At 43.8% G+C, this 21,372-nt stretch overlaps 1 protein-coding gene and 1 long non-coding RNA gene across 5 annotated transcripts in view; one reads left to right on the top strand and one right to left on the bottom strand.

The window, feature by feature from the left end:
- Window positions 1–21,372, top strand: part of LOC137617352 (uncharacterized) — a 91,422-nt gene that overhangs the window by 64,209 nt on the left and 5,841 nt on the right. For 3 of the 4 annotated variants that reach the window (XR_011039633.1, XR_011039632.1, XR_011039631.1), the window contains exon 2: window positions 19,515–19,598. This is a non-coding gene — a long non-coding RNA (uncharacterized lncRNA). The remainder of the gene's footprint in view (window positions 1–19,514; window positions 19,599–21,372) is intronic. The other variant, XR_011039630.1, reaches the window with a different exon arrangement.
- The window catches only part of LOC137617351 (mediator of RNA polymerase II transcription subunit 6-like), a 65,519-nt gene continuing 63,175 nt past the window's right edge, over window positions 19,029–21,372 (bottom strand). The window contains exon 6 of the mRNA XM_068347374.1: window positions 19,029–19,308. Within this exon, the coding sequence (XP_068203475.1) occupies window positions 19,181–19,308 (128 nt within the window). The 3' untranslated portion in view covers window positions 19,029–19,180. The remainder of the gene's footprint in view (window positions 19,309–21,372) is intronic.

The following is a 21,372-nucleotide window of genomic DNA, read 5'->3' as shown; positions in this document are numbered from 1 at the left end:
GGTAGGTACGATCGCACCTGGAGATATATCTCGATTCGGGAAGAAAAGTTACTTGATAAAAGCTAAGTCATACACACAGTCTGTTATATTGTCCAATTTGAAGACTGTAAATGATGATGTAAAATTGGACATCAAACCCCATCTAAACTTTAGCTATGGAAGGGGAGTGGTTTTCAATAGGGATCTACGTATATGAATTTACCAAAGAGGAGATATTGGCTATGTGTCCTCTATCAGCGTGGAAAGTACATAAAGTAACTGGAACATCAATGATTGTTCTTACTTTCCAGGATGCTGATGTACTTTTCCACCTAGACATAAAAAACGAAAGGATCAGAGTTCAACCTTTTAAGCAGAAGCCACTGCAATGTTATAATTGCTTTAAATTTGGACATCCATCCAAAGTTTGCAATAATGAAAAAATTTGTAATACTTGCTCCAATATTTACCATGGGGATTGTACACTTGAGGCAAGGTGCTTAAACTGCAACTCTAATATAAATCTAATGATAGGAGCTGCCAGTTTTATAAGTTAGAAGAGGCTGCCCTCAATAAATCAATTATTGAACATGTAAGCGTGGGGCATGCCAAGAGATTATTAAATAAATCTAATACTTATGCAAAGACATTAAAAACAGGAGAAAAAGTTCCTCGGGAATCATCTCCCCCACCTACTACTGTAGGTAGTTCTCGAAAAAGGAATTCACCATCTATTGATAAAGTGCTGCAGAAGACAAGAACATCTCCTCCTTAAGATTTATCATTGAGTATCAACAAAAAGACATTGCCCACCACTATCAAACCTTTGTCCCCCATTACAAAGGATAGTACTAACCTCTCCCAGGCCATATCCTTGCCTGATTTAATGGAGATTCCACCTGACACCAAGTTATCAGGTGTACCTGTAGTGGGGAAGGTACAAAAACCTGGTAACTCGCAACCTATTAATCGTAAAAGAGAGAGACCTCCATCTCTCTCACCCCCTTCCATAAAAAATACTAGAATTATGACATCAAATAAATATGATGTTTTGTCTGTTGATGTTGGCGATCAACCAGAAGACAATTTAAATAAATCCGAAATTCAAGTTGAGGTCCACCATCCCCCTCAACAAATATATAAAAAAGATACAAAGAAAAACACCAACGTAAAACCCAACATAACAAGACCATCTCTGAAGAAACCTACAGGTAATAATGTTAGATTAAAAACTGCTAATGGGAAGACCTCATCCAAGATGTCTTCCCGAAATAATCCATAGTTTTCTCCTCAATTTTGCAATGGAACTGTCAGGGTTTAAGGGCGAAATTTGAAGAACTTGAGCTCCTAATTCATGAACATTCCCCCATAATTGTATGTCTACAGGAAAGTATGCTTGATGCTAACACTCCTCGTCCTCGAGAGTATGTTAGCTATTGAACGCCATATAATCATCAAGCAGGGAGCCATGGTGGAAGTCTCATGTACGTTCGTCGAGATGTTCCCCAAATACCTATGTCTGTGTGTACAACACTGCAGGCAGTGGCTGTACAAATTGATATAGGAAGAAAATATACAATATGCTCTCTCTACTTGCCTCCAAATGATAACATTTTATATGATGATTTAGCAGAGATCATTCATCAACTCCCTCAACCATTTCTCTTACTGGGAGATATGAATGGTAGACATCCTTTATGGGGTGATATTGTAGCAAACACAAGGGGCAATATTATCTCATCAATTGTGGAGAATGAGGATGTGGGACTCCTTAATACAGGAGAGCCCACACACTTCCATGTTCAGACAGGTACCTTGTCATACATTGACCTTTCAGTTGCAATCTCTAACTGCCTTCTTGATTTTGATTGGAGGACATTAGATGATTGGCATACTAGTGATCATGCACCAATCATTATAAACACCAACAAGGGTCCGCCTTTGCAAAGATCGCCACGTTGGAATCTAGACAAGGCAGACTGGGTTAAATTTTCTGAGCTAAGTGAAATCCAAGGGAGAGCAGAACAGTTTGAAAGTATTGATGATGCCATAGACCTACTGAATGGAACTCTTCATATAGCAGGAGTCAATTCAATTCCCAAAACAACAGGGTTATTCAAACGACGACCAGTCCCGTGGTGGTCTTCAGAACTAACTGCCCTTCACTGAGCCACAAGAAGATCTCTAACACGATTGCGTAGACGCAGAACTGATGAGAATTTAATTATGTACAAGAAATGTAGAGCACAGTTCCGTCGTGCCATGAAAGAAGCAAGGCGCCAGTCATGGATGTCTTTTGTTTCCTCCATTAACAGTAGAACACCACCATCTTCTGTGTGGAGGAAAGTAAAAAAGATAGCTGGCAAATTCACCCCCAACCCACCACCAGTGTTGAAGGTGAATGGCCAGTATGTAACTGAAGCAAATGAAGTTAGCAATGCCCTGGCTAATCATTTTTCAAATGTATCCAGCAAGTGTGAAGGAGCCCCTGGTCACCAGTATAGGAGCACTGAAGAAAAGAAAATTTTAAATTTTGCAACAAGAAGGGAAGAGTCGTATAATTCTCCTTTCACTGAAAGAGAATTTGATTCCGCACTTGCTCATTGCAATGATACAGCCCCTGGACCCGATGGAATTCCATATGCAATGATTAAACATGTACATTTTAGTACAAAGCTATTTATTTTAAGCATTATTAATAGAATATGGCATGATCATAGTTACCCAAGTGTTTGGGAACTAGCCATTATTTTAGCCTTTTTAAAACCCGGTAAGGGCAAGTTTTTAGCAGCAAACTATCGTCCTATTGCATTGACATCTTGTTTATGTAAAATCATGGAGAAGATGGTCAATGCAAGGCTGATGTGGTACCTTGAAAAGAAAGGTATTTTATCATCGATTCAATGTGGATTCCGAAAAATGCACTCAACAACTGATGTGTTGATACGACTTGAGTCTTCTATTTGTGAAGCCTTTGCTTCCAAACAGCACCATGTTACAGTATTTTTTGATCTTGAAAAGGCATATGATACCACATGGAGATATGGTATACTTAAAACCATTCTTGAAATCAGATTGAGAGGAGAGCTGCCACTATTTATTCATGCATTTCTTTCACGTAGAGTTTTTCAAGTGAGAGTTGGGGATACTCTATCAGAGAGTAAGTGCCAGGAAGGAGGAGTTCCTCAGGGTAGTGTGCTGAGTGTAACCCTTTTTGGACTAGCAATTAATGGGATATCCTCAGCCATTCCCCAGGATGTTCTCTCAACATTATTTGTGGATGATCTCTCAATATCATTTACTGTCACTAGAATGGCAATGGTTGAGAGAAAAATCCAACTCTCTATTGATAAAATTATCCAGTGGGCTGACATGAATGGATTTAGGTTCTCGACAAGTAAAACTACTATTGTCCATTTTTGTCGTATCCGGGGAGTACATCCAGACCCGGATATATACATTAAAGGTCAACGGATACCATGTGCAAGAGAAGCTAAATTTTTAGGTTTGATATTTGATTGTAGGCTTAATGGGTTTCTCACTTAAAAGCGTTAAAAGCTAAATGTGTTGAAGCTCTGAATATCTTAAAAGTATTGTCCCATACATCATGGGTGGCCGACCGCTATACAGTACTATTTTAAAATTATACAAGGCCTTGATTTTTTCCAAAATTAGTTATGGTTGTGAAATATATTCTTCAGCTACCCCAAGCCGGTTAAAAATATTAGACTCGATACATCATGCAGGTATTAGATTGTCTACTGGAGCTTTTAAAACCTCGCCTATCCCAAGTCTCCTTGTTGATGCTGGAGAGTTACCTCTAGACCTTTACCGAATATCTTCCATTACTGTATTCGGTATTGGTTTAGATTGCAAAGACTCCCTAACTCTCTAGCCTTTCAGACTGCAAGCCTTGTAAGATACGCATCATACTTTGAGTTGCACCCAAAATCTCCTCAACCTTATGGCTTTCGGGTGAAACGATTATTAAATAGTCTGGATATAATTAGAAATAAGGTACTTCCATTCAAGGTATCATCAACGCCTCCATGGAAGTTACCAGAGATATTTTTTTATAAATATTTTATTGGAGATAAGAAGAATATGTCAAGACCTAGAAGCCAGGTGTCTTTTTAATGAACATGTTAAAGAACATAGAGGATCAACTTTTATCTATACTGATGGCTCCAAATCTGATGCTGGCGTTGGATTTGGAGTACATAGTAATGGTTTTAATTGTAGAAGTGCAATTCCTCTGACCGCTTCCATATTTACTGCCGAACTGTATGGCATATTAACCGCTATTGAGAAAATAGCGTTGGAGAAGGAGGGTAATTTTTCAATTTTTAGTGATGCAAGGAGTGTCCTTCAAGCTATAGAAGTTTTTAATTCTAATAACCCTCTAGTTTTAAAGATTTTAGAATGGCTTTTTATTATTGGACGGAGAGATATAACAGTCCAATTTTGTTGGGTTCCAGCACATGTAGGTGTGTGTGTGGGAATGAGAAGGCAGATTCACTGGCTAAGAAGGCTGCATCCGAGTTGCTGCCAAGAAGGTATCCCATTCCCTGTAATGATTTTTTACCTGACATCAAGAAATTGGTTTGCAATAAATGGCAACAGCAATGGGATAGCCTAGATGGAAATAAAATGCGAGAGGTAACAAATGACATATTCTCCTTGGAGGTATAGTATGATGCCCCGAAAATGGGAGACGTCTCTTTGTCGTCTCCGTATTGGTCACACTCGGTTGACACACGAGTTTCTGCTGAAGGGCCAACACCAACCGTATTGTGACGACTGTTTAGTACCTCTAACAGTAAGGCATTTGTTGACCGAATGCCCCAATTATAACAACTTAAGGAATAGATATTTGTTTGAGGCTCGAGGTGAGGGTGGCAGGTTCATCCTTGCCAAGATTCTTGGAAATGATGTGTCCTACCATGCAAGTGGCATTTTTAGATTTATTTCAGAAGCAGGTCTTCTGAAAAATATTTAACTTTTATGACATTCAACTTTTATGATTTTTTATTTTATTTTATTTTTTATTTTTGTATACATAAAAGGGATTTTGACGAAGGAAAAATCTATTTCTGGGAAGAGGCCTGTGACGCCCGGTGAGAAAGGTCCTTCCTTATACCTTTCCTAATATAAATCTTCCAAATATACTAGAGAAAGATAAAAGCATGGAATGCAGAGGTTACAACCCTCGCGCGAACACCTTGTAGGTGTCGTGTATTAAACAAAGGCGTGTGTAAACCACTATTCACAGGTTGTCTTCCATTTAGATAATCCCTTCATCAATGGGGAGGGCCGTGACTGGCCCTAGATAACATGGTTGAACTCCCCAACGACACCTACCACGCGCGCCCTCTAGGACATCCTTCTGCAAGAACATATGGCTTGGCAAGGAAAAAGAGGGGTGGGGTCCGTATCAAATAACCGGGAAGGGTTTCACCGGGCGTCACAGGCCTCTTCCCAGAAATAGATTTTTCCTTCGTCAAAATCCCTTTTCTGGGGGGCCTGTGACGGCCGGTGAGAATGTACCAGAGAATGCCTTCCAAGCCCAATAAATTAATAACATAATAAGGAGAAAACAAACACCATGTAAGGCAATAATATAATACTGTAAGTAAACATAAATCATAAACTAGCCATAGGCATAGGGGATGTAATGCTAAAATAATATGAGGACCAGGGATCACCTGAGTGTCCCGTCGTGAAAGGAATCAACCTTACATGTCTAAGCATATCTAAACTTTACAGGAATGGTAATTACAATAACAGTTAAATCATAACAATTAAACATGGCAAAATAACTTAGGGCTAACGAACCACCCAGGAGAGTGGCGACGTGGTGTGAGAGGTGGTCAGGAGGGAGGAGAGAAGAGATGGAATAAAGAAATAATCAGAGATTAATGGGGGGAGATAAGACTCCCCGCTGCAACCGTAGGGTATTTAAGGGCCTGTAAGTTCTTTAGATGGTGGCGTTTGAAAACCATAGGAGATTTCCAACCCGTGTATTTTTTAAGGTCATCAAAGTCCATGTTCTGGAAGTAATTGATAGAGGTAGCTATTGACCGTATATCATGAGTATGGGGAAATGATTCCGGGTTAGCATGTTTAATGAAGTAGAGGATTTGTTGTCTGATACCTTGAATGGTCAAAGTACCACCTTGTTCCCTGATAAATAAGGGGCCAGACGAGCGGGTGGCAGATCTAGCTAAAAAGGTCCTGAGAGTAGTGACTGGACACAGCGAAGGATCCTGGGGAAGAGAGATGATCTTCCAAGGGGACCACCTATTTTGCGGGTCCTCATTTTTTGCTAGGAAAGCTCTGTCTGGGGTAAGCAGTACTTCGCCTGTAGGGAGGAAATCTATGTTTTCCGGGTTACGTGAGAGCGCTGCTAGTTCTGAGATTCTAGCACCTGAGGCCATAGCTGATAGAAATAACGTCTTCCTAAGCAGAGTGATATAAGAGCAGGACTCGTTGTCAGTGTCCGACGCGAGTTTGAGGACATTGTTCAGAGACCAAGAGACTTTTTGTGGCCGATCCAACGGCCGAAGCCTAGCACATGCTTTTGGAATAGATGAGAAATAGGAATCAGCTAGATTAATGTTAAACCCAACCAGGAATATCTTCTTCAAAGCTGACTTGATGGTAGTTATAGTGCTAGCTGCCAAGCCCTTGTCAAATAAGAACCTAAAGAACGAGATGGCTAAATTCGGAGTCATACGAGTGTGGTCTGAATTCTTTAAGAAACCTGCTAATTTCTTAACAGCCGAATCATATTGACGAATTGTCGAGTCCCTTTTGTCCGCTTCGATGAAGAGAACGTTTTCCGGGTCAATGTTTGCGTCTTTATGAGCTGCAAACTTCATGAAGTCCACAAAGTTAGGGTTTTGGCTATCCTTGAGGAATCTGACACAGTCTGTGTTTGAATTACTTGGGTTAGTTTGGGGAATGGAATCCGGAAGGGTCGGAGTTTCAGCTCGAGGAGGAGAGGAAACCAACTGCTCTTTGGCCAGTGAGGTGCTACTAAGGCCACTGTCCCCCGGAAGGAGCGTAGTTTGTGCAATACTTTCATTAGAAGATTCACTGGTGGAAATAGGTAAATCTTCCTCCAATGGTTCCAATCCAGGGTTAATGCGTCTATGGCATAAGCCTGAGGGTCCATGTTTGGTGTCACATAACAAGGAAGTTTGTGATTCATCTGAGTTGCGAATAGATCTACCTGAAGGCCCGGAACCAGCCTGAGTATCCACTGGAATGAAATTATGTCCAGAGACCATTCTGATTCCAGTGGTTTCATCCTGGATAGTGAGTCCGCTATCACATTCTGGACTCCCGCTAGGTGGGTTGCTGACAGGAACCAGTTCTTTTCTGCTGCCAAGGTGAAGATAGTGACCAGGATCTGATTCAGGTTGGGCGACTTGGACCCTCCTCTGTTGATGCAGTGTACTACGGCTGTGCTGTCTGACACTACTCTGATGTGGGTCGACCTCGGAGGAGAGAGCCTCTTCAGGGTCAAGAACACTGCCATGGCTTCGAGAACATTGATGTGGAAGTGTTTCATGGCGGGTGACCAAGAGCCCTGAAACATCTGACGTTCGTAGTAACCCCCCCATCCACTCAGAGACGCGTCTGTATGAATTGTCACTTGTGGGGGTGGGAATTGAAGAGGAACCGATTTGGAAAGGTTCTTCGATTCGGACCATGGCTGTAATCTCATTTTCAAGACAGAGGGGATTTTCGAGACCTTGTCTCTTAAAGGTACTGTGGCTCTCTTTCTCCAAACTCGATTGATGTCTTTGAGTTTGGCTTTCAATAGGCGATCTGTTACTGAGGCGAATTGCAGAAGGCCGAGGATTCTTTCTAAGGCTCTTCTGGACACCTGCCTGTGTTTTAGAAAATTCTTGACCTTGGAAGCTATTTCTCTTACCTTTTTGGGAGGTAGAACCAGCTTGTGCCGTGCAAGGTCCCACTGTATGCCTAACCATTCGAAGCGGTCTGATGGAAGTAGGCGGGATTTTTGGAGATTGACCCGAAATCCCAGGTTGGCGAGAAAACGAAGTACTTTCTTCGTAGCTCTGTTGCACTCCAGGGCTGACCGAGCCCAAATAAGCCAATCGTCCAGATAAGCAACGATCTGAATCCCTTGGTTCCTGAGTTGTTCTAGCACCGTCTCTCCCAGTTTCGTGAATATCCTGGGTGCAATGTTGAGGCCGAAGGGCATGACTTTGAATGCAAAGGCTTTCCTGCCTAGACGGAAACCTAGGTAAGGAGAGAAGTTTCGAGCTATTGGTACGTGATAATAGGCGTCGGTAAGATCGATAGAGGTGGTGACGGCCCCACGGGGAAGCAGGGTACGTACCTGAGAGATGGTCAACATCCGGAACTTGTCGCAGAGGATGTAAGAATTTAGCTTTGACAAGTCCAGGACCACTCTCAATGCCGACGAGCCTTTCTTCGGAACTGTGAACAGGCGGCCTTGGAACTTCAGCGATCGAACCCGTTTGATTGCTTTTTTCTGTAGTAACTCGGTGGTGTACTCTCTCAGAATGGATGTGGGTCTCTGGAAGAAGGTCACTGGTGGAGGAGGGGAACCTCGTGACCATTTCCACCCCAAGCCTTTGGAGACTATGCTGTGAGCCCACGGACTGAAGGTCCAACGGTCTCGAAAGTGGTAAAGTCTCCCCCCTACCGGAACTATATCATTGCGAGGGAGTGAATCTAGGTTCTTTCCCTCCTCGAGAACCCCTTGTCCTAGGTCCGCCTCGTTGACGGAACTATCCTCTAGCCCTGTAGCTACCTCTCTGGTGTCCACGAAAGGGACCTGAGGGTCCGTAGCTAGGGATGTATGCGGGTGAGGGCATCCAAACGGGGTTGGGTTGGGTACCTGGGGGAGCAGTGAGGTAGACCACCTGTTGAGGGTGTTTCGGCTGTAGAGGAGACGAAGCAGTGGGAGACTGTGAAGACGAGTGGGCAATCGACAATTGTTGGTAGTGACCTCGGCTCGTCTTGTAAGGGGCAAACTTCTGTTTCTTCCTGAAGAAGTTTTGTTTTTGCCCTTCAACCTTCTTTTTGGCAGTGAGGCCCCACCTCACTTGCAAATTTTGATTTGCTCTCGCAGCGTCTTGTAGTACCTTGTTCACCTCCTCCTGAGGAAAAAGGTTCTTACCCCAGCAGGGGGAAGCTATCAGCCTATTCGGTTCATGCCTGATCGTGGCCTCAGAAAGAACGTGCTTCCTGCAACTAACCCGAGCCGAACAAAACTCGTGTAAGTTGATTTGGAAGGACAGAGACAGGTTCTTTGTGAATACCCGGAACATGGTCTCGGTCGGGTAAAGTGAGGTTAGGGACTCCACGGAGGTAATGGAGTGGAGAGACCTAGCCAACCTATTCCGTGCCTCAAACTCAGTCTTGAGAAGAATATCTGGTAATTTAGGAAGCTTCTCGGAGAACAGATTAGAGGCACAGTCTGGGTCTAACTTCCCTACTGTGAAAGTAGCGGGGGCATCATCCCAGATAGTAACGGTACTCGGAATGAGCATGGAGGTGGGATCGGTCTCTTTAAGAGCTGGCATGGCAGAACCTTCTTTGATAGCCTGAAAAGTAAGAGCTGCCACTTTATCTGTAATAGGCAAGGTAATACCTGGAGAAGCTGTAAATATGGTGTAGGCTCCTTTGTGTGGGGTGTGCTTGGAATTAGTGCAACCCCAGTCTGACAACGTCCTGGCCCAGAAAGATTGGGCCTGCTCTTTAGGGAATATTACCGTTTCCTTCGGTACCTTGTCTAACCTAACCAAGGCATGTTCTTTCAATCGGACGAAGCCGTTGAATGGGAATTCTAGTCCCGGAGGGTAAAATTCTAAGTCCTCTAGAGGACGGGTGCCTATGCCCTCTAGAGTTATGGCACCATCAATATATGGAGCATGTAAGGCAAACCTCCAAGGGTTGTTTTTCTCGAAGGGAGGTAACTTCGATGCGTCCGGGGCTGAAGGAGGGGGCATCTGAGTTCCGGAGCGGATGAGACTTGCCACCATATCTTTGAGCTCCGTCATAGCTCCTCGGTCTGCCCTAGACTGTTGAAGATATTGTTGTATCTGCTCTTTCACAATATCCCTGACCATGGCGGCGGATAAAGGGGGCTCCCGAGCTTGATCCTCTAACGAAGCCCTGGACTTAGTAGACTTTGACTTCTTAGGAGTCACGGTTTTAGGTATAGCAATATGAACATCAGGATCCTTTGAGGGTCCCGGAACCGGTGACACTGATAATGGCAAAGCTGAAGGCTTAAAGGTACGTAGTGGCTTCACCTTGGGTCGTACAGGAATGGAGGAACCTAGAGGAGAAGCCGTAGGTTTATCAAAGCCGTGAAAGGAAGTAGAAGAGGAAGGAGTGTGGGGTGAAAGGGGGTCCACCAACTCAACACCACCTACCTGCTCATCCATGGGTTCCTCGTCCAGACCTAGGTAGGGCTCGGCCTCCGTCACTAAAACCTCTTCCTCAGTTAGAATGGTTTCTCTAATCACTTCAATTAACGGGGCCGCTGTCTCCGGTGGAACTGCTGCAGTAGTAGAGCCTGGGAATAGGCGAGAAGCCATGTCTCCATCAAGAAGATAGGGTGCGCCAGCAGGCGCATTCCTCCCAAACCCTGACACCCAAGGCCGGAGAGTAGCTCTCGCCTCCCTGAGAGATTCATCATCAGCCTGAAAGAGGAGAGGGAATTAATGATGAAGTCAAAACTGAAGTCAATATACAAAGAGCAATTAATTCTTTGCAAAGAATATTAACAGGGACACTAGAACCAACTTACCTCCTCGCTCAGGAGTAGGGCTGACAGCCCATAGCAGAGCATGCATGCCTCCGGAAACCATATCGTATAGGGGGCTTGTCCCGGTTCCCGAGAGAAGGATATGGCGCAATGGGCATGGGCCCGGCATAGATCATGGCCCATGGGATCAGTAAAGGCAGCGGAGCAGCCCCTGGCAGTGCAGCGGACTTTCTGTAAAAAGAAAGAAGACATAAGTCTGGATGTTCCTTGAGATTCTTGTCATTGACTTATGAATCAGAAACACTTAAATCTTAATTAATGTGTGAGTATGGTAGTAGCTAACACCTTAATAAAATAAGAAATTATAATAGAAAACCAGTAACCACATAGCATGAATCTCTAAACTTCATCGATATCACACTGTTAACTCCGGTTCTGGACTCCTGCTTGATCTCTGTTTTTACCGGAGGTCCGGTAGCAAAGGTCCGTCATCGTGATATCGTGACCGTCTCCGGTACGATAACATTATCCTCAATGAATGAGTTATCTCCAGTGAAGCCGGAGATACGATGAAAACGGGGGCCTTAACTGTGTAATTGTGATCAAACATGACAAAGGTTCGTGTGTAAAAGGCTTCAGCCGGAGTCCGAGTGCCGGATTTCACCGTTGCACTCCAAAAATCTGCTCCGGAACGATAACTAGTTCTCACCCAATGAGTATCCATTATAGCGGAGCATAACTCAAGGCGGAGCCAAGCATAACTCAAGGCGGAGCTAAGGGTGTCGGTATAAAACGACCCCAATTAATGACTCATACACTAACGTACCTAATAATAGTGTTAGCTATATTAACAGTAACCACATCAATAAATCGTTTATAATATTAAACGTACTATCATCAATTCTGATACTGAGAAGAGGCCTGAATAACCCGTGATCGTATAAAAACGGAGAACGGGAAATTCACCTCTCTTACTCAAAGAAAACGAGAGAAAGGATAACTCATACCTGTAGAACAGGAAACGAGCACTCTATGCTTTCGCTCTCAAGGTTACATATTAAAAATTAACATCACACAATAAATAAGAAAATTAATAAAATTGATTGCTTTTCTTAGTAATAGTAATAACGAAGAATAACGACAACGTAACAAAAAAACAAGGATATAGTCTAAAACGAACCCTCCAGGAGGGTACAAATTAACAGACTAAATCGCTAATCTTTAAATCGTTACTATGCTTTAAAACGCTATCTTAAATCGCTATTCTTCGTAGGTCCAAATTGGACTTGTAAGCAAATAAATACCATAGTAAAATTTAATAATAATTAATGATAACATAAAAGGCCATAAAACGTAAGTAATATAACCTATCTGACAGAGTACCAGATGGGCAAAATTAACTAGAAAATTTACCGAAGCGAACATACCCAAAATGGCTGCCGATATCTCGGCAGGACAATCGCTTCCAAAACTAAAAACCACCATAATGGAAATAGAACAAATGCCCGGTACTGTCAAAAGCTGCCAAAACAAACTATGGTACTTAACATTGGCAAGGGTGAAGTAACAACGTCAGTCATGTTGAAATAACGAGAAATTCTTCGAAAAAACACTGTGCCCAAAAAAACTATGCTTGCTTAAAGTCCAATTAAAGAAGGATGTCCTAGAGGGCGCGCGTGGTAGGTGTCGTTGGGGAGTTCAACCATGTTATCTAGGGCCTGTCACGGCCCTCCCCATTGATGAAGGGATTATCTAAATGGAAGACAACCTGTGAATAGTGGTTTACACACGCCTTTGTTTAATACACGACACCTACAAGGTGTTCGCGCGAGGGTTGTAACCTCTGCATTCCATGCTTTTATCTTTCTCTAGTATATTTGGAAGATTTATATTAGGAAAGGTATAAGGAAGGACCTTTCTCACCGGCCGTCACAGGCCCCCCAGAAATTAAATGTTACCGGCATCAATGACCTCAGATGTCAGGATGCCTGAAAACTTTTAATCAATCAATCACTCGCGCGCTAACCAACGAGATACCATCGCGCGAGCGCCAGGGTGATTTCGACCGCGATTCCCGTAACACGGGCAACCTGGCGAGTCTTCTGGAGCTCGTACTTCCAGATCACGATCTTCACCCCGTAAACGCAGAGCATGGCACGTGCAAGAGCAGGAAGAATCTTCGGAGAGGTCTGGGCAACATTCTTCTCCTTGTTTTCAGACAGGCCCCATCAGCTCTATTCCTCAGGATTGTTCGATTCCCTTCCCCCCAGCGGGAGTCGCTGACACTGCGTCTGTCAGCCGTCAGCAGAGGAGGTACTTCGAGATCATGGGGGAACCTAGTTTAGCCCTTCCTCTCCACCATTCCGTGGAAGGGAGTTTTTCTCTCGAGAAATTCTCCGCCCGGCAGGTGACTTTCTCGTCTTCGTAGATCTTAAGCCAGGAGAAAGCCGTAAAGTGTGCCGTGTGGGCCGCTTCGTGGCTGGTCGCACTTTGCGGCTGGTCGTCTGGCTTGGATCTCTGGGCATCCTGTTGCGATCCGAGAATTTGTCCAAGGAGAGCTCCAGGAAAGCCATGGAAACTTTCCTCCTCTCAGGCACGAGCACCATCGTTTCCCGGCTCGCCAAGTTTTGAACTTGTGGGCAAACTCGATGTTGAAGCATTGAGATGCAGTGACCGAGAGGTTCCTCTTGGAAGTCCCAACCATGGATGTCGGCAAGCTCAGACACTCTTCCACCCTTGGAAAGACCTTGTTTTGAGCCCAAAGACAGTGAACGGACAGCTGAGAGGTGGAGAAAGTCGAATCACGATTCGCTCCTCCAAAGGCGCTTACATCCAGACCCTACAAGCCTCCAGCGCCTCAACAACAACACCCTCGTCAGCCTAGGACATCGGAACCGGCTTCGGCAGCTAAGACAAGGTGTCTAAACAGCAGCCCCCTCCTGTCAGAGACAAGAAGGGCGGGAAGTCCTCCTGGGGAGGCAATAATCCTGGGGGAGCGGCCGAGGCCGCAAACGCTAGGATTGGCAACCCCCCTGCATGGTCCCCAGTAGGGGGATGCTTAAGGTTGCGCGCTCAGGTGGCAACAACTCGGGGCTGATTCCTGCACGATCTCCGTGATCAGTCAAGGATATCCCCCCGTTCTTTACATCTCTACCTCCACTGACAGCAAATCCAACGTTGCTGAGCTCCTATGCCATGGGTTTGGCAAAGGGGCTAGCCCTTCGGGCAGATATCGAGACCATGCTCTAGAAGTATGCTCTCCAAAAGGTCATCGACGGCTCCCCCCCCCCGGCTTCTTCAGTCTACTCTTTCTTGTAAGAAAGCGTCAGAAGGCTGGAAACCTGTCTCGACCTCTCAGCCCTGAACAAGTTTGTCGAACAAACTTCGTTCAGCGTGGAACAGCAGAGTCAATCAGGCTTGTAGTGAGACCACAAGACTTCATGTGCACACTGGATCTGAAGGACGAGTACTTCCAGATCCCAATCCATCCGTCTTCCAGGAAGTACTTGAAATCCAGCCTAGACAACAAGTTATACCAGTTCAAGGTGCTGTGTTTCGATCTCTCCACAGCACCGCAGGTGTCCACCAGAATGTTCACCCTGTTATCTTCATGGCCACACTGGAGCGGCTTCCGTCTCCTTCGCTTTCTGGATGACTGGCTAACCCAGGCAGTCTCGGAATCAACCCTTCTTCGACACCGAGACGAGCTTCTGGGACTTTGCCAAGATCTAGGGATCATGGTAATTCTCGAGAAGACAGGATAGCAAGGCTGAGGAGAGTCGCAGAACCTTTCCTCAGACGAGGAGAGCTTCCAGCCCAACCTTGGTTACGCCTCCTAGGTCACCTTCCTCCTTGGCCAGGCTAGTTCCAACGGCTGCCTCAGGATGAGATCCCTGCTTCGGCGGCCTAAGTCCCGGTGGAATCAAGACAACGATTCCCCGGACATTCTGGTCCCTTTTGGGACCTGCGGAACGAATGGACCTGCAGTGGTAGTTGACCTACGGGAACCTTTGCAAGGGAATGGATCTTCTCGTCCTTCCCTCGCATTTGATGCTGTTCTCGGACTTTTCAAAACAAGGGGGGGGGGCCCACGTTCTGAATCATGCCTATGGTCAGAACCAGAAGGGTACCTCCACATCAATCTGCTAGGAATGAAGGCCGTATTCTGGCCCTTCAACACTTCCAACAGACCATGGCGAGTCACTCCGTGAACGACAACTTTCTCATCTTGCAGTAGAGATACTGATGAACCGAAGTCCACTCAATACCCTATCGGCTCGCTTCATTCCGGACAAAGGAATGTGCTCTCCGACAGTCTGAGCAGGGCCTCACAGATGGAGAGCTCCGAGTGGTCTTCGCATCCCCCCCCCCCGGTAGCCAACAAGTCCTGACCTTGTGGACCTGTTTGCGACAGCCTTGAATTTTCAAGCTGCCGCTGTACTACTCCCACTCCCAGACACCAAGGCACTCTGGCAAGATGCCTTCCTACACGGTGGGACAACATCGACATCTACGTCTTCCCACCATTCTGTCTGTTGAGAAGGGGGCTCAACAAGACCAGACTATCGGTCAACCTGTCGATGACTCTGATAGCTCCGCTGCGGCATCATGCAGAGTGGTTCCTGGATCTTCTGCATGTGACAGAACTCCTGAGAGCGCTTCCCCCACGACACGAGCTACTCAAACAACCACACTGCAACATCTACCACAAGCCGTAGCATCGCTTCGGCTTCACGCCTGGAGACCTTGCAGCATCTCCTCACAGAGAGAGGTATTCCGCAACAAGTTGCGGAGCGGATGTCTCGACACCTGCGAAAGTCATCCGCAGGGGTCTACCAGGCGAAGTGGCGAGTCTTCTGTGGTTGGTGTCGTGGGAGAGGTACCTCTCCCCTTGATGCCACTATTCCAGCATAGCAGAGTTATTGTATATCGGCGGGAGGAAATGCACCTTTCTCTCTCGGCAGTGGAAGCCTATCGCCCAGCGTTAAGCCTGGCCTTCAGGCTGAAAGGAATAGACATTTCCTCCTCGCTGGATCTTTCTTCGCTCATACAAAGCTACGAACTTACCTGCCCCCAGTCGGAAGTGAGACCTCTTCCATGGAACATGGTTCGGGCTCTTAGGGCTCTTAAGAAATCTCCTTGCGAACCATTACGCCAGGCTTCTGATCGTCACCGGTCTTGGAAGACGGTGCTCCTGCTCGCTCTGGCCTCGGCCAAGCGTGTCAGCGAACTTCATGGTCTCTCGTACGACGTCGCCCATTCAAGAGGATAGGTGAAGGTAACGTTCAGGTTCGTCCGTGAGTTGGTTACCAAACTCAAATCTGGGAGTCCCGGACCTTCGGCCGACTCCTTCAGGATTTCGAGTCTCCGTTCTGTAACAGATGACCAGACCTTCTCCTACTATGCCCAGTAAGGAGTCGGAAGGGGTATCTTAAAGAACAGCTGCAGTTCGTCCTCACGTACAAGCCCTGTTTGGGAGCACAGGGAGGACGGAGAGGAGGGTCATCAAGAATGCCTTTTCAGCCTGGACTCAAAGAGTCATCCATCACGCCCTGAATCCAGATCCTCCTCCATCACGTCGCCTTAGAGCACACAATGTCAGAGGCATCGCAACGTCCCTGCCCTTCAAGAGAAACTACTCTGTGACGCAGGTGCTACAAGCTGGAGTCTGGAAGCGTCTAACGACCTTCACAGCCCACTACCCTGTAGGACGTGACCCACAGGAGCCTTGATACGTTTTCTATCGGCCCTGTGGTGGCTACACAACAGCTGGTCTAACCTCAGGCTCCTTAATGGACAAGTAGCAGAAGGTTGAGGGCATTGTTATCCGGTTTTAGACTGCATGAATGAAAGAAGTATGTCTGGCCCTTACTTCTTTCTTCATCCTCCCCTCTCTTGGGGTAAGCAGCATCCTGGGTTCTCTGCATAGCTGACCTCAAACCTCTGCAGGTAAACTATGCTTCCTTGTGTTCCTACTATTAAGTTAATACTGTCGGGTCCCCCATACCCTGACGAGTTGGTATTGGGAACGTCCTAGCCTAGAATTCCAGCTAAAGGACTTCAGGTCGACTTCTTAGGACAAGTCACACTTCTTCCCTCCACACACAAGCTTATGTAAGCTGCACGTTTCTTGCGTAGCAAGAAACTTGCGAGGTGCAGGGACTCTTTCTCGACTGCTGCTCACTCGGATTCTGAGTCCCCGGGTAAGCCAAAGCAAGTAAGGCTGGGGACTTTTCACCCTTCCTAAGGGGTAAGTCACTTTATGTAAATAGCGGGGTTTGTATTTCGGTTACGGAACAAATGACAAATTCGGAGATAATTTGTATTTTTCCTAACCATACAAACCTTGGCTATTTACACATATTTGCCCGCCAGCCCTGTCCCCCAAGGCAAGTCCTACCTCTAAGTGAAGTGAAGCAGTTCACTGTTGTGTGAGGGGGGGAGGGGTAGCTAGCTACCACTCCCCTACCCCCTTGCTAACTAGCGCGGGGGTAATACACCCTCGTTAAATTCTAATGGTTCGTCATTTCAGCTATGCCAAAAGTAAACCCTATGTTAATAGCTAAGGTTTGTATGGTTAGGAAAAATACAAATTATCTCCGAATTTGTCATATTATATTTTGTCCCCATCCTCCTTGCAATGTCTAGGTTTAAGTTTAAATATGTGTACGTATTGCCCTTTATTCTTACCTCGTCAAGTCTTAGTGCTTAATTTCCAATCGCTCACCAAGATTGCTCATGCCGTCAATTCTCCTGCCTAATTGAGAGTTCATGAAGTGTCAGGGTACTTTTCTTACTCTAAAGAGATGAGAACTGTACCCCAGGTCAGGTTTCCAAGGGACCCTCCTAAGGGTGAGTCTTCATAGCAAAAGGTTTTTATTCGTGGAGCTCTTTACCTATACTTATCCCGCCATCATCTTTCCCCCATGAAAGTCCTACCAAAAAATAAAGAGCGAGGTAATACATTTGGTGTGTGTAACCTCCCGGTAGCTAACTAGCGGAGGGTCATTGACACACTTGAGTTAAAATTTTAATTTATGACTACTCTAGTTCCAAATTTATTATTTTTCTTAATTTACAAAAAACCTCTCCTAGTAACTATCAAGTTAATCTTAGGTTAATCGAAACTACTGTTCAGTAACTAGGCGTGGCGATGTCATAATTCATTTATCTTTCGATTTTCTCATCACGTTTACCAGTGTTTGTCAGGTTTATCTTTCTATCCACATCCCAGATTTGGTTTGTTTGTTATTTATTAGGTTGTTTAATGTGTTGAAAAGGGATTTCTTCTGAAATTGCTATGAATGAGAGTGGTTCAAGGGACTTTGTGGAAATGTGCTGGTCACAAAACTGCTGACCACTTTAATTATTCAAAATGTAAAAGTAAATTAACATTTAGCAAGGGAAAATTCAGAGAAGACATATTTAGTTAATGATATTATGTGATGTTCAAATAATTACTATTTTGTAGCTTTCTGGGGTTTATAGTAGTGAGCTTCTTAGCTTTACTGATAATACATTCTTTGTTCTTCTTAGAAGGCCTCTTGACTCTTTAGGGAGGCAGTACTTCTAGCCTAACCTGCCCTGTTTTGAACCTTGGGTAACCCCTCAAGTTTCATCTAGCAGTTCTAGTATACCAATCAGTAGGGTTCTGATGGCGCACAGTACTGATTGACTCTTCACGAGCCTCTCTCTACTGTAGTTATTTCGGACCCTTCTATTGCATAACTTTCGCATTTCCGTGATACAGTCTGCTCTATACAACCCTTGGATTCAAGGATAGAAGACCAGATTTACAGTGGATCTTTACATCTCTCCATCTGATGTAGTAAGCACTTTTTACTGTATCATATTGTTCCACTGGAGCAAGATAACAGATTACTTAAGAGCTCAAAGCTTCAGGAGCAAGAGTCGGTGAACTGGCAGCTTTTTTGGAGGGACTGGGTATTACTACAACTGTGGTTTCCAGTGTTAAGTACAGTATGTAAGTGGACTGGTAGTAATGAAGGTTTTTAAGTTATTGGATATTATTACAAAAGATTAACATACTGGATATGTAAAATGTTTACAAGGAACGGCAGTAGTATAAGGTTCAGGTTGAATACTTTTCTGAGTTCTTTGTACTTGTTGATTTTTCATGAGCAAAAGCATTTTGAAAAGCTTTAAAGAGGTGAAATGTGTGTTACAAATAATTACGCTTCACAATTTAGCAAAAAAAAAAACTACCTTAAATTGTAATGAACTTATCTCTCTTGATCAATTAAAATTCATATTTGTTAAATAAACTTTTATTGCATAATGAAAAATAAGTTATTTTCCACAATTACCGGATTTCACGAATACTGTATATGGCTGTTGAAATGCTTTCAAATAAGAATCTGTGAACACAGGAAGGGTGTTCAAAATACAATACAGGTACTAGACTTAAGGAGTTGTACGCTGTCTCTTTTCAGGTGGTGGTTTATTTCCACGTTGAGGTGCTGGCTGTGTTCCAGGTTCCTGTTTAATTTCTGTTTTGATTTCAACTTTAACTTCTGATTTCGTTTCATCTCCTGCAATAAAAATAAAGATCCAAGATAATGTAAAACTTGAAGAATATGTGGATTAAAATATATTACTTGTTAATATAAAGTTTATATTTACTTAAAATTAGAATACTGTCAGAGGTTAGTTAGAAATATTGGAATTTTTTTTTTTTTTTTCCCCACAAGGATATACTAATGCAAAATGACTATACTAATCCGTAACCTCCTTCCAGAAGACACTGTCTTAAGATAACCTCACACACCATGGGAAAACTATTGGTAACAAGTAAAATGAAGGATCAAGAATTATCGTTGAGGTATGTGAATATTATTTTACCTAATCTGACAGATTTTGTGTCGAGGGGTAATCAAGAATTTTTTTTATTAGAAAATTTTAAAAAGGGGAGAAATGCTTTATAATAACATTCAATAACAATGTACAGTACTTTATGCTAAATTAATGGATTTAATTTGACTGATGGTGAGACCGTCTCGTATTCATCATGGATAAAATTGCATATCAGAAAATTAGTGAACTGGGTAAAGCACACTTTCTGCCTGGATATTTCTGATAGAAAGACCATAGTCCTGCTTCTCCCACTGGATGTTCAATACCAGATGAGACCTGTTTTCCTCTTAGCCATACTGGTTAAAAATTGTCTGTTCATCAGTTAAAAACTAAATTTGCAATGTTCAAATTTGCCCGTATAACCAGTGGTTTAGTAATCTAAGAGTAACTATTAAGTAAGCATAAATAAACAAGATTAATTAATTTCTATGAAAAATGTGATGTGAAAGATATAAAATTTACCAACATCATAAATTTCATCAGTATCTGAATGAGTTATAAATTTTTTTTATGAGCAAGATTTCTCAACAATATAAATACCTTTTTTATATAAAAGATATCTTAACAATATTAATAGTTCTTACACCAATACTTTTTTAAAAAGATTTTTCAACAATATTAATAGTTCTTACACCAATTTGTGCTAATGCACAGTACAGTAGTATCTTTAAATTGCAAGTCAACTGAAATTGTAATAGGACCACCTTTCTAAAAATGGAATAATTTAAATTTTTTCCCATTATAAATAATTAGGTTGTTGAAGCTATAAAATTTGTTACCACAAATCCAAACCTTCATCCTTTAATACAAGATTAAAATCAATGAAGATGAAAATGGCCATTAAAACCTTTTAAGGAGATGGTAGTTGTTGCTTGCGGAAATGAGGAAACCCCAACCAACAGTCATTCATCAGTGTTTTTACTTTCATTTAGGCCACAAGACAGTATATACTGTATGTACTATTTGGTACCTTGTTTTCTAGCTAGATCAGTCCATTCCCTTTTTGCATAATTTTGTGCTTGGAGGTTTGGAGTCTCCACATGTGGATTTGCCCCTTTAAACCTGGCTGCAACTGATAGGTTTATGAGCAAGGTATTTGTGGATTCCACATATTCTTTGCACTTTTTTGCAGGGTGCATTATTGTTCACATTCATCCCCTTGTGAGGAGTGTCATGGCCTCCAATGCAGTGGGTCAAGTCAGGCAAGAAGAAAGCTTAGAGGGATTAGTCAGTTTTGTACTGTTGCCTTGAAAACATTGCACAATAGTTCATTTTTTCTCTCCTGCATGTTGGCCTATAATAGTGTCCCTTCTTTTGGGTCCTCTACAGCTGGATCCTTCACCGAGTTCTCTGGAGGAAGGAGACACCAGCCTGCTTTAGGGTGAAGGTAAAACTACTTTGCCTAACCCTTAATATAGTTTGCCATTATTGTATCAATTATAATTTATATGAAGAAACTTCTGTAAGCTTTGGCCGACACCAGCTCCTCAAAGACTTCCCTTGCTGTGTTCCTCCTTCTGTTTATCCACCTGCAGAGAAGGCATTAGGTGTGATGACCATCAGTGGCTTATCTCCTGTTACTGGGAGGAACCTGTTGTTGCTGGCCCTGAAATCCTCAAGGATTCTGAAGCATGGCAAGGGGGTAAATGTAGCATATACGCTCTTCCAACCCTCCTGTTTTTTTCATGTCTCCCTCATCTATGCAACCTTCGGATGTAACCATTGCTGTACCGAAGTATTAA

Source organism: Palaemon carinicauda, chromosome 23 (genome assembly GCF_036898095.1).
Source record: "Palaemon carinicauda isolate YSFRI2023 chromosome 23, ASM3689809v2, whole genome shotgun sequence".
NCBI classification, from domain to species: Eukaryota; Metazoa; Arthropoda; class Malacostraca; order Decapoda; family Palaemonidae; genus Palaemon; species Palaemon carinicauda.
The sequence above is the reverse complement of the archived record's forward strand: the minus strand, read 5'-3'. Positions and strand labels throughout refer to the sequence as shown.